Source organism: Podarcis raffonei, chromosome 17 (assembly GCF_027172205.1).
Source record: "Podarcis raffonei isolate rPodRaf1 chromosome 17, rPodRaf1.pri, whole genome shotgun sequence".
Taxonomy (NCBI): domain Eukaryota; kingdom Metazoa; phylum Chordata; class Lepidosauria; order Squamata; family Lacertidae; genus Podarcis; species Podarcis raffonei.
Window position 1 is genome coordinate 5939485 of NC_070618.1, and position 14198 is coordinate 5953682.

At 38.1% G+C, this 14198-nt stretch overlaps 1 protein-coding gene across 4 annotated transcripts in view; it reads left to right on the forward strand.

Annotated features, from left to right (window-relative positions):
• The window catches only part of ZCCHC7 (zinc finger CCHC-type containing 7), a 124049-nt gene that overhangs the window by 4794 nt on the left and 105057 nt on the right, over positions 1-14198 (forward strand). For all 4 annotated transcript variants that reach the window (XM_053370527.1, XM_053370529.1, XM_053370530.1 and 1 more), the window contains exon 2: positions 3509-4215. In XM_053370527.1, coding sequence (XP_053226502.1) covers positions 3528-4215 — 688 coding nt within the window. In that variant the 5' untranslated portion in view covers positions 3509-3527. The remainder of the gene's footprint in view (positions 1-3508; positions 4216-14198) is intronic.

The window sequence follows — 14198 nt, forward strand, 5'->3', positions numbered from 1 at the left end:
TTGTTTTTACTATTATAAATACAGAGTTGAAAAGCTGGTAATTAATGGTGGATATAGTTAAAGCAGGCTTTGGCAAACATTACAGTCTAATGCACTTGCACTTGCTGTTGCTTTTTGTTCCTTAAAAATATTGCTATTTTCATCTGGATTTGGAACTTCTTGACTCCCTGAAACCTGGTTGGTGCCTGCAGTATTATCATTCAGATGGCAGCCCAATATTTTGTTTCTTACATTTCCTTTGGCAATTGTTACTGATGTTCAGCTGAGAGATGGCTTATATATTTTGATTTTTATGTATTTTTGTGATTCTATTGATAATAACATTTTATTTCCTCACAGTTTGATTGTTAGCCACCCTGAGATCTTTCACAAAATAGAATAGAGTGGAACAGAAACAGCTTTATTAAATGCCACTAAAAGAAGTTTGTCTAGTAAAAATTTCCCATTTACTTGTCTGTAAGAAGGTTATAGCCCCAGGCACTTTCCTGGCTTCTTCAGGTAGGATTCTGAAAGAACACCCCCCTCCCGCTGAAATGCTGAAGATCTACTACCAGTCAGTGTAGATAGCTAGATTAGCTAGATAGCCTTATCCCATGTCATATCGCTGGTCTATGTTCCTATGTACTGTTTGTGACTTGTGAGTTGTGACTGGCAAGTGAAACACAGATTGCTTTCCCCCAGTATGTGCCAAGATTTTCTCTAGGCATCAGACTTCTTCATATTTTTCTCTGAGTGTAAATCTTCTCTGTTCTTAAAAACTCTATTCTTGTGCTTTAATGAGGAGCCGGGGAACTCTTTAAACAGTATGCCCTATCGCAGGTAATTCCTTGTCTCCATCTTACATTGGTTCACAGATGTTGTGTTGCATCTGTGTAGCATGGCAATATGGCTTGACTTGATAGCCTTGAGTCAACAACCACCCCTTCATCGTCTGCTTTGTATGAAGGGGTGGTTATTAAGTTATTTCCTGTGAGAAATATCCCCACAGTCTAAGGCTCGTATGAATGAGCTCAAAGTGTGGAAAATTAAGCCCCTCACAGCATGCATTGTGTTCTTTTAACTTCAAGGCTTCTACTGTTACCATGCCAGGGCCTGTTAGCTTTACTTAAGATATGAAAGTGGTCCCTGGCTTACTAATGTTGTGTCAGTTTATGGATTTTGTTTGCTATGGAATGAGAAAAGTGCTTTCTATTAGGGGGTATGAGTGATGTTATAAAAATGCCCAGCCAATAATTTTTTGTCAAGTGCCTCAGATCTACACAAAGTGAAAAGGGAGAACAGGCTCTGTCTGCAGGCTTACGTGCTGAAGTATTGCCACACAGCTGAAATTATGGTGCTATCATTTAATATTTCACCATTCTTCCCAGCTCCGTGCATTTATATTTACTACTTTTATTGTAAAAAATCAGTTTCTGTGGAAATTCTTTTGATATTTTCACTGACTACAAACAGGGTGGTGAAGTAAGCATGATTATTTTGTGATATCTTTGGGTTACTGCCAGCTACACATCTTCTGGGTTCTGTTGGTTTGAATCTTATTTATTTATTTATTTATTTATTTATTTATTTTATTGAATTTATATACCGCCCTATACCTGGAGGTCTCAGGGCGGTTCACAGAGTAAAATCAAAATATAAAGCCACAAAATACATAATCGAAATAAAAACAATCCCATAGCCCCCACCCCCTTCTGAATTTATCATGTTGGCAATTGAACTGCATCTTTTAGAAGTAAGTGGAAGAAAAGCAACTTCGTTGATCACCAACCCATATGTCTTGTAGTAGCCATTTCTTTATTCCCTGGGCTAGCTGCCTCTAGTTCCCTTCTTACCCTTGGAGGAAGACAGAGCATCCAGACAGTCAATGTGCCACTTTCGTGTGGCAAGTAGCATTTAGCCCTTTGCAAGCCTATATCTAGTAAAGTGTAAGGATGCCTGGTTGTGTGCCTAAATAACTTGTTCTGACTCTTTAAATCGGGCTGGCAGTGTGAACCATCCCTGGATGACTGTTTGCCAGCCACAGACACAGTGGACCTTTGTGTCACCTGTGTACATACTCTCATTTTTTTTTTAAAAAAAGAGGCCAGTATGTATTTAAAAGCGAGATGCTATGCCTTGTATAAGCACACAGCCTTCATAAACGTGATACGTACACTTTTGTACTCAATTTATCCATAGTTGAATGAGTACCAAATGTTTCATGTGACTTGGCTGTGAGTGGCTAGGGTCAAAGAACAATCTTGCCTAATAGTACCAAACATTGTGACCACCTGCAGAAAATGTAGTGGTTTCTGTATTCTTGAGGGACTTATCAGGTATTCAGAATGAAAGCAAAAGAAAAGGCGAGAGACTAGTTTGAAAGGTTTTGGCCTTGGAGACTTAGGGATCCACTTAGTTTCCAGAATGATTTGGGGTACTTAGGTGGTACCATTGATGCCTCTCTTGTTGTACTAGCAGGATGTGAAATGGGTTTGCTATAGGCAGAGATGCTCCTTGATGCTGTGCATTTCATTGGACCCCAGCTCCATGTTTTAACGAGGAGCCAGGGAACCTGAAGTATACGGAGATGGCTTGAATGCCAATACTGGAAAGACTGTATTGAATCTAACCAACCATTTCATAGTGTCCAATTGCAGACCTGTGTTGTGGTGGCAACAAAGAGGTAGTGTTTCTCTTTTTCTTCATCCTTTGCTTGAGTGAAATTATGTCCATTTGTGTTCTTCCAGGTGGTGAGGGTCTAACCCTAAGGTGCACCAAAGGCTGATCACTGCAATGTCTTGGCTATATTATTTGCTGATAAACTTGCCGACATTGGTCCGACTTGGACACAGCCATAGGGGCAGAATTGAAATTGGCAGTGGTGGACTCAGTCCTCTTGGTGCAGTAGCTAGGATAATTCTGATCTCTTCTACCTTGTGGACGTTGTTCATCTTAGCTAGTGAAAACCTGTCAGTTGCAGCTGAGTAGACCAGTGGCCAGGGTTGTTAATGGTTCATTATTGGATGGTGAAGTTCTTCCAATTTAGCTTAATGGTTGCCATCAATTTGATTTTAATTAATTTTTACAATGAAATGTTTTTAGAATGTTGCACTATTTTATTGTTGTTAGCCGCCCTGAGCCCGGCTTTGGCTGGGGAGGGTGGGATATAAATAAAATTTATTATTATTATTATTATTATTATTATTATTATATTATTATTATTATTATTATTATTATTATTATTATTCCATTTCTGAAGGAAGTGTTATTTCAACTGCTTTTAAAACAGCTTTCGTCAAATCTAATTGAGACGAGTTGGAGGTGACGCTGGTATAAAATTGAAAGTAGTTTGGAGGCAGATTGATTGGACTCCAGTAAACTCCTTAAAACATGCATAGGATTGCACTGTTAAAGTGGTTGGCCTGAGGTTTTGTGCATTTTAAAAGTTGGTACTTGCGTGTAAATGAAATCTTCATTTGGTATTGATTAGCATCATTCATTATTTTGGTTTGTTTGTTTCTTTTGCTAGATGCAAAATACTTTCCACAATGCTTGGTGGATATGATGATATAGAAGCATTTGAAGATGATCTCTACTGTGAAGAGTCTTCTAGTGAAGAAAGTATTGATAGCGAAGTAGAATTTCACCTTTATAGCCAAGTCCATTATGCACAAGGCCATGAGGATGCCATTGGAGAAGAAGAAACTGAAGAACATGGATCTGGGCAAAAGCAGAGTTCAGTTAGTAAAGAGCAAAAAAACAACAACTTTATTATAATTTCAGACAGTGAAGCCACTCATGTTTCTGATAGTCCAGATGTTATCACCTTGTCAGACACCGAAGACAGCATTTACAGAAGCAGACTCCAGAAGCGAACAACACCAGGAGCTCCAGTGCCAGGAAGAACACACAGTCTTGCAGAGCTCACCTTGCCAAAGCCCACTAGACATTCTTCTCGGATTACTCCAAATTCAAAGGGATGGACCACAGGAACTTCAAAAAAGGAGAAAAGGACTAGTGAAAAGTCTATCTCCTTTCATCGTGAAGGTGTTCGCATGATCCACAAGATCTTAGTAATAGAGGACAGCTCTAGTGATGAGAACGCAGATGATGTGAGAAGCATTGCCTCTGAAAGTGATAATGTAGAGAGCTGGATGCTGCTGGGAGGTGCCAGAGACGACAAAGATGACAACATCCTCTTAAACCTCGAGGGCTGTGGAACATTAGCCAGTGAAGGTTAGTATGTTTTTTAGGATTATAACTCCAAATAGAGCTCAGAACTAGGATGAAGATCTGGCTGTTCTGTTGGAAACAATGAGCGATATCCAGTTGTAACAGCATACTTGTGTAATGGGCATTTTGGTAGCAGAAGCCCCATTCTTAGCATAGCTGTTATCTGCTGAATATAAAAGTTCCTTTCAGGACAATTCCTAAAGTGTGTTATTGCTGTTTATTTATTTTTTTTTAAAAAAAACTTTCCTTATCACAGTTTATCATTCTAATACAGGTTACCTTCCAAAAGCTGGAGATTTGCTCAAAGTACACACTGGTAACTTTATTATAAAGTATCTATTGTTTATTTACCACTCGCCAGGGTGTATGGGGTGTTAGGGGAGGCATAGTACCTGTGGTGGGGAACATGTTGTGCTCCTTGTTGAGATAGTTTGTCCACCTTTGGTCCCCACTCTGCACTCAGTTCTCACTTGTGGCTCCTAGCAGCTGCCAGCATGCAACAGCAGTCATACCCTGGGAATGGCTTTGATTAGCTGGTGAGGATAGCTGATGGGCAGATTGAGTGGAAGAGACCAATATTGGGCCCAATGGTCAAGAAGGCAGGTTCTGCACATGCTGTAGAGGAAAGCGAGGGGCAAATGGCGCTTGTCAACCTGGGAAGGTAGCCCATCTAGGAGAAGGAAAACTCTGATCCTAAACCTCTGTTTTGGGGGAGATCATTGGGAATAGCAAAGGCCAAGGAGTAAACCCTACACAAATCCGGACTGGAGTCCCTAAGATGGCTGGATGGTGCCTTATACACCTCCTTCAGGCAACTCTTGGCACCAAGTTGGTGGCAAATGTATTGCTCTGCTTTCCTTTGGACCACATCAGCAAGGCTGAGAGGGAGGTTTTGTAATCTGGGCAGCCCAGGACACTGCCCAGGCTTGCGCTGCTAACATAGCAACATGATTTCACTCCCAGAGGCGCATTCTGTTGTCTCTCGAGACAGACTGATGTCAACAGCAGCCACCAGCCAACTTTATTCTTCCCATTCCCTTACTTTGTTTACCATATAGCCCAGCCTTCCTCAGCCCAGTGCCCTTCAGATGCTTTAGACTACAGTTCACATCTGTCCCAGCCAGCGCAACACAGCCCCATTCTGAGTGAGGCTGAATGATTGTAATCCAAAGTATCTGAAGGGCACCAGGTTGGGGAAGGCTGATCTAGCCTGATGACAAGTTCTGTAACTTGCACACTATTCTGTGACTTTTTGCTTGGCCTAATAAAAGTATTGCTCCAATATGGGATTCGAAATCCTTCCTGAAGTGTGTCTTTCATATGATGCACCCTCAGCTCCTGCTTTGAACACCCTGTAATTTATAACACAATTTATAACAAGAGGAAGGGTAGTCTCTGTACCTGTTGGCACTGAGTTATAATATTAAGTATATTTCAAATATTTGAGCTTTATTGTAAATTGCTAATGTGAACATTTCCTAATTTTCAGAAGTCTTTTGATTTTGCTGGGAAGCAAATACCTAAGTGTGACTTCAGAAGACAGTTTTTCAGGTTTCCTGGTCCCAAGGTTTTAAGGGCTTTAAAAAAGCAAGACGAGTTAATTAACTAACACCTTGGGACCAGGATACCTGAAACACTGTCTTCTTCTACATGTCTGTACCATATGAGCTTCAGAGGCCCTGCTCTGAGTGTCGGCACCAAATAAAAAGAAGGGGATGGCTACCAGAGACAAAGACGTCTCAATGGTTGCATCCAGGCCATGCTATTCCCTCTCCAGAGAGGGTTGGTTGGCACCAACTTTATGGTCAGTTTGGCCTCAGTTAAAGACTTTTTGAAATCTCTCAGGCATTTAAAAAAATCTATTTCTAATGTTCTGAACCACTGCTGCAGATTTTTGGTAGGATGTTTTTATTCTTTCTCTGTTTTTATGCTGCTGTTTTTATGTAAATGTTATGGTATGATATTGTGTATTTACTTACATTTCCATGCTTTATTTGTGAGCTGCCCAGAGAACCATTTATTTTGTGATTAATTATATAAATACGGAGTAAATTCTTATTTCGAACTAAGGTTTTATATGTTTGAGCTATACATGTGTCAAGTTTCCCATGGCTTGTTTTCTGCTCAAGATGTTAGCCTTTGAAAAATAATGGCTGCAAGCCATGGCAATGATCCTAGGCAAACCTTGGGTTCACACGTTCTCCCCTCTTCATTTGTTCTCAAGTGAGCCCTGAAGAGTTCAGAGGTTTTCACTCCTGCTTTCTGTTAACAACAGTTCAGCGTTGCATCCAAACCCTAAACTATGGCTAATCTTAACTGTGGCTTGTTGAAATAAGCCAGCTCCATAACCTACTGTTCTAAGTGGGTTTCTTTGAAAAGAGCCACTGTTAAGACTAACAGTTTGCTGTGTTCAGATGAAACAGCAAGCTGTGGTCAACCAAAGATTGAAGCAGATGTTTCCAAACTCTTCACAAGTTCTGGAAAAGAGAGTTAGCATTGTACATGCCCAAGGTACAGGCTCAAACTGGGATGGTTAATCTCTTACAGCAGTGAAAATATGTACCTCTCCTCTTATTAGGTGTAATTTTTTACCCAATCCCCACCCCCCGCTACTGTGCTGGTCTTCACATTTTTAATATTGGGCAAAAACAGTTTCAGTGCACTAGCAGGCCTGTCCATCTTCATGCTGAAAGCTGCTACAACTTGTTTTTCTTTACAACTAATAGGATGGCTTTTGTAACATTCTCATTCCCTGATGGCATGCAGGAAGGAATATCTAAATCAGAGCTTTCCAAACTTTTCATATTGGTGACACAATTTTTAAACATACTTCATTTCGTGACACAGTAATTCAGTTTTATTAACCCCTTTCCAGCCCTAGGAGGAGCACGGGGAGTGTTCACGTGTCACACCTACAAACTGTAGCCAACACACTAATTTGTCGCAACGCACAGTTTGGGAAGCTCTAAATGTTTCCAGAATAGTCCCTAGTTTATTTCCTTCTCTCCCTCTCTCTGCATGATTTGGGTATTAATTTATCAGCAATACGGTGAAATCCAGTTGTGTCAGTCTGCTAGTGAAACACACTTCTGATTGTTTGATGGGACTATTCTGCTCTCTCTTTCCTCCTAAAGCCCCCTTTGTGTTCTCAAAATGTTCTAGAATGTTGGGGGACCTTCCAGAGTAAATTTGGGTGTGTGTGCTCAAGAGGGAGGAGAAATCCCATTGTGTAAGCAGAAATCCGTTGGTGTGACGTTGGGTCACACTGGATATATACCGGATGCTACTGAATTGTGCTGCATTTTGCAGCAGTTGCTCAGCAGATTGTATGCCTAAGTAAAAGCTTTGGAACCTTTATTGTGGCTTTGGCTAGCGTTTCAATAATTCTGGAAATTGATGCATTTAGATACTTCAACTAGTTTACATGCCCTTTCCATGGTGCAGTCATTCTTGCTTTCCCAGTATTTCTGACATCTACCTGCTAATTTGGAAAATGGCTAGCTTTAAATCCTATCCAACGTTAGTCTTGTTCCAGAAGTGATAAGCGACTAAACAAAAAAGATGTGATGTTTTCAGAATAACATTTTGCTTTAGATAAACCATTTTTGTTGTTGAGATTCGCACAATTCCCCTGTTAAAATTAGGCAGTAACAACGGTCAGAATTTGTGATGGATTGGATCACAGTGTACACTTTTTCCAGCCTAGATTTTGATGAAAGAAAGGGTGTGAAAAGAGAAATTTGAAGAGCAGAATGTGTAGGAAATGACTGGTCATGTAAGCAGATGTGCTTTATAGTTATTTATGTTGTCCACTACATTACAAAATTGACAAAGTGTGTTTTTTTTTTTTTAAATAGAATTGACTTTAAATATTACACTGTGTTTGGAACAGTTTTACTTTTTATCTAATGTTAATGCTATCTGTTCATATCACTATTTATGGAGACTTTTAATCATGAATTAATGAGAGGAACACGCTCTTCTAAAAGGAAGGAAGGTTTTTAAAGATAGGCACTCATTTTTAATAAGCCTCTTTTATTGAACATAGCAGGCCTTACTGTGTATATGGTGGTGTTCAGTACTTTTTTTCGAAAATAATGTTTGGGGTACTCTCATTTTCGTACTCATATTGAAATACTGCCCCTCAATGAGGCCAAACTTAGATTCACAAAATGTTTAGGGGTATGCGTACCCCCAGGAAAAAAAGCACTGGTGGTGTTTATTCCACATGCAGTGTAGCTACTAGGCACACTCAGTGTTAGGGAAACTAAACGTTGATTCTGTAAGGTTTCACGTCATTAATGTTAACACTGGAACTTCAGGTGATGTTTTGGCAGTTCACTACCTATGTATGTAGCTGTTGGGGAAATAATCTAAAATTTTGGCATTAGTCCTTGGTAAAGTTAAAAACCTTCGGCTGAACAGCTATTTTTTAAACAACAGCTTTTTACCAGTAAAGAGAGAAGCAGAAAACTGAACTAGCATGTTGGGAAAACAACATTTTAGTTAAAAATGATTTGTTTCCCTTACTGGTCTTTTTGTTTCCCTGTGGTGGTAATCCGCTGTTTCTGATCCTTGAAAATTGTAGCAATATCTAGTATAGAACTGATACTTTCTTAGTAATGTTTTGTGTATGCTTAATTTGACTGGAAATCATTCTATTGCTGTAGTAGAAAAAATATATTTAAATACTATGTCTTTAAAACCTTGGGACTTTTTCAGAAAGCATCTATCGTCTTTTATTAGGAATCTTTAAAACTGTTTTTCCATCTGACCAATAAAACTATTTTTTGCTTACATAGGAATTAGGTAAATTTTATGTAAGTTGACTTTATACTGAAATTGAACCATTCACGAAAAAATATTTTCAACAATAGGTGGCTAAAGCATTATTCCTAGAACAGAACTATTAAATGCTGCAGTTTTTACCACATACAGTAAGAATAGGAAAAGTAGCTATTTTAGTAATTTCTGCTTTTGTGCTGTCAAAATGCTACATTTTTAGTTTACTGAGAGGCTGATCTTTGTCACAAAACATTTTTGATGCTTTTCAGAACGTTATTTTCATCTTGTTAAGGCAAAAATAAATGAAACCTGAATTTTCTTGTAAAATGGGGGCATTGTGCCTTGTGAGATAATATTTATTGGTACATCTTGAAGAAAATGTGTACTTTGCAGCATCACAGTGTGAAGGGTTGCTTGTAAGAGAACTTTAATCTTACATACGTTTAAAAACATTGGGCAAGATTTAAGCAGAAAACCATTTTAGTAAGTATAGTTGAGATCTATTAGGAGCTCTAAAATATACAGGGAAAGTTCATGTAATCCTCCTATCATTAAAAAGCTGTACTCAATTCTTGTGATGATTGTTACAGCTTTGTATTTCAGCATACGCAGGTTGCATATGGCTGTTATTTTCAAAGATAGTTTTTTAATTATTATTATTCCACCATTTGATATTTTCTAAAATAGATGGGATTTTCTTACTTCTAAGTCCATAGATTCAAAATGAAATCTTGATTTGACAATGTTAACATACATATTAAGATGATAAGTAAATTAAGTTACAATTTTCCAGAAGGATAGATTAAGTTAGTCATGCCACAGCAAATTAAATTCATAGGTTGGTGTCAAAAAAAATATGACTTCTGTCCATGCACTGCAGGACCATTGAATTGGTGAATAACTTTGGAATGATGTAATATGTTCTGCTTTTCAGGGAGAAGAATGCACCAAGTTTAAAGCTGCTGCTGCTGCTTTATTTTTAACTTTTCCTCTTGCTTTTGTTTATGGGAATGTTAACATTATTTAAACATAGGAAGAGCTTTTTGTGCATGAATTATAACACTGTGCACCCTGGAGCTGTAATAAGCAATGGGAATCCTCCTACCCCTCTTCGCTAGGAACAGCACATGCATATGGATATTTGATTAAAGGGAAAAAAGTTAATCTTCTTTGCAGTGTAATGTGGATACTCTTGAATCTCTTGATTATTTAAAAAAAATTAATAAAACTAATAAAGTTTGTGTGGAAATCTCTGGTGATCTAGGCTAAGTATACCTGCAGCCTTCACAGCCTCCTTTTATCTGTGCAGATTTCTCTGCCTATTGTGGACCATGGCTTTAACTAATTTAAATTTCCCATGGCTTTGGGTTGCAGACTAGGTTTTCTGCAAGAGTGCCCATGCTTACATGGTCATATATTCTGGGTGACTTTTTCCACTTTTCCCCCTTTTTTGTCATTTTGTTGATTGTTAAAAGGGGAATCTTTTTTCCACTTCCCTCATCAGTTTGATCTTTCTTCCTTATCCCCATCTATTAATGTTTCTTATAGGTTGGGGGAGAAGCTTTGCATTGTTGTTTGAGCTGTGAGGTTGGGTGGGAAAAGTAATTTAGTCTGTTTTTTGGGTTTTTTTACATAAAATTTTATAACAATTAAACGGAGTGCAGATGTGCCCCTTTGGAAAAAAAGATGATGGCAACAATGCGTCAGATCTGCTTTAGCAGTTGGCAAAAGTCAGTGTGAGATAAGATTAAATTATATGTAGACACTGTTGTCATTATAATTTGATAATTTGTTTGTTGTCATTCTGGCCAAGTGGTGGCAGAAGCAAAGAGAGGAATCTAACTATGAAAAATAATCCAGAACATTATTTGAAATGAAAAGAAGATGTAAAAAGATTGGAATAGCAATCCTTTGAGCATGCTAAACATGTAATATTAGTGTATGTGAGATAGTTAATAATATAAATTATTGTGAGCTATAAGGTGGAAGGAAGTAGTTGAACCTTGGTAAGCCTTGGCATTATTAGATTTACATTTGTAAAAAAAGCCCGATGCATTGTGACATACACTGCCTGACTTCAATACATTTATGATAATATCTCCAAACAAGGGTCGTAAAAGTTGGAGTTTGTGTGTTTATTTCTGTGCCTTCCCTGCCTTTATTCTGTGCTTTCCCTGCCTTTATTCCAATAGTTACTGGTGAGTAATGGCTGCTATAAAAGCTTAAGAAAGAGAGACAAGCGGATGCATTTGCTTCGCTTTGGCCATCAAACAGCACCCTAAATAATCACATTCTGATTAAATTTTAGTTGTTGATTTAATTAATAGATACTGTTGCAAATAGCAACATAATGTGAAAACCTGTCCTTTAAAGAAACATTCTTGCACCTCATGCCTAAAACAAGACCTGCCATAATAAGCTGGTCTTAATTTCAAATAAATTCATGACCATGGTTTTGTTTTGTACAGTTACTTTGTACACTGGCATCTTCTAAAAATAACGTCAGTACTTGCATCTTACTGTATTTATAAATGTAGTGACAAATATTGGGGTCTCGACATTTGCATAGTTGCCTGGAATAAAATAATAATCACTTCCTCATCCCCAACCTCTGGTGACATTTTTGTTCTTTAGCATGTTAGAATAACAAAAGTCATAGAGTACTTGACATTTTCATTCTTATAATCTTATGTTTGTCTACTACAAGCCAGTATTACACCAGCATTTGGTTAGCCTTGCCATTCTATCTTTTAAGCCACGCCTCAGAACCCCCACCACCATTAAAAATGGAGAAGTCTTATGTCATCCAAGCAGTATTTTCATTCTCAAAGTCCCATGACTATGGAGTGTGTTTTAACATAAATATACCTGCATTTTCTCAGCCTCCCCAACTATTTTATTTGTACTTTGCAAAATTTGGTAGTTCTATTTTGACTGGTTGATTGATTTTTCCCCCAGAACTTTAACGTGGTAATACATATGGTATAATTATAGTATTGAAAATGAGAGGGGCAAGAGTACTGACAGAGTATTCCAAGAAAACCTAATATTAAGATAATTTCACTCGTAACTCTTTAAAAATCCTGACTCATATCTCTTGTGCAGTGCCAATCTGATTAAATTCTGGGAAAAGAAGAAAGCATGGCAAAATCTACAACAGCTCCTCTAAATATTATCTTTTATCATGCATGTGTGTCCCTGCTAATAGAAAGTTATGACATCACAATGCTTCTCGCTATAAAGTTTACTTGCCCTGATCCAAGCCTGGAAAAGTCCTCTCTCCAGGAAATGTCCTTCTTTCCTTCCTCATGTGTAAAACGGTGGTTTGGGAGTCCACATCCAGGCCAGGGATTGAGCACACCTGCTCCGGAATGATGTCTTTGCAGCCAGGCACACACCCAGTGTTCTATTTGTCACCTATTTTTGGTGGGGTGTATGTGTGTGCGGGATTAAATGCAGGCACCCCCTTCTTCCCCTCATCCTTGGCCACAGCAGGGGGTAAAAGCTGCTGAATTCATACTTTTTTACCAGAAAAAGAAACCGTGAAACAGTGAGCAAATCTTTTCTCTAACACATTTTTTTAAATATAAAATGTATGTTTTCAATCCAAGATACGGCAATCACATGTGAATGCAGTTTCTTCTTTCCTCTATTTTTGCATATACTTGTGGGCCCTTCAGCCTCATGAAGTAAATCAGTCTCTTGACAATTAAATTATGCTTCTATATAGTATGCACAATTACAATAATGGGGGAAAAACTTGCTGTGTAATGTAGCCCTGGTGGTCATTATTTTATTTATCCAATGTCCACTGTTAGCCTGACATGTATTTAACAGAAGAAAAAAAGTTAAAAGGATTAGATAGGGTCTGCGCACTGTTCAGGGAGACAATGATAGGATATGAGGAACAACATTCAGGGCAGTTCACTGAAGCAGAGAGAGAAATCAGTTTACATTTGTAGTATGTGACTTCTTAAAATATTCTCATGTAAAGAGGATTGCTGCCAATTTGTATAATGTTATGACTTAGATTCTTTATGGTGCAGAGCCCTTAAACACATCTCTTTCAGACATCTGAATTGATAGAAGTTGTGGGGTGCATGTTCAATGGTGAACATGTTATCTAGCTATAGAACACAGTTGCAAGATCTATATTTCTCAGTTTTAGATAGATTACATTTACTCTCAAAACAATTTTCATCATACTGAAATGGATGTAGTGGCAATTCTATAGATTAATCTTCATAATCCAATGATGGAAAATATCATCATGAACATTATACATTTCTGTTGCTTTTGTTTTTCTCTTCGCTGATAATGTCCCTTTCTTTGTGGGAATTTGGTATAAGTTTCTGTTTCAGTTGCACTAAAAACAACAATAAATTGCTGACTTTGTGATGTGATTCATGAGAGAAGGTCTAGCCATATCCTGAAAGTAACCAGAAATATCACTGTCCCGTTTGATTGAAACTGGGTTGTCAGGTTTGAAAATGGGTTGTCATGACAGGTTAAAACAATAAATATGAACTTTGAGCTGTTGCCCTCCTAAAATATGTGCCTCATCATAAAGACTTAACTGGATTTGCCTGCTAACTATAACTTATTGCAACTTTCAGGAGTGTTTTTGGGCTGTTGCAGCAGTAACCGAACTCTAAAGGATATTTTTATATTAAATATTTTAATGTACTGTTTCCTGTGGCTTTTGAGATGTTTTAAATCTAGTGTTAGATCACTACAACAACTAGAACAAAGTTTCTGTGTAGCCATTCTTTGCTCTACCTTTCTGCAAAAAGACTGTCAAATGTATGGGACTAGCCCACTCCTTTGGAGTTGTTGAGCAGGGGGTGGTGGTGGGAGGACATGATCTCAGAAGACTCAAAGGAATTCTTTAAACTTCTAGCAGGGCCAAGGGGTCAATGTCAGATTTAGTCATGCTGTTATTTTAGCCCAGTCGTCCAGAGAGATGGCTGAAAAGTGAGTCTTTTATTTCTTTTTTGTGTGATTATTAACAGGATTAAATGTAAGCCATTGTGTACTTAGTACCAATTAGTTTCTCATCTGAGAGGTTCATTATGATTTTTTTTTACCCGGTACTCGTCTTGTAATATTTTTTTAGTGTCTGATTATGTCTGAGGGTGAAAGGAAACAATTCTAGAGCTGGCTTTACTGCGGTGTTTGATTTTTCGTTTACATTAAGTTAC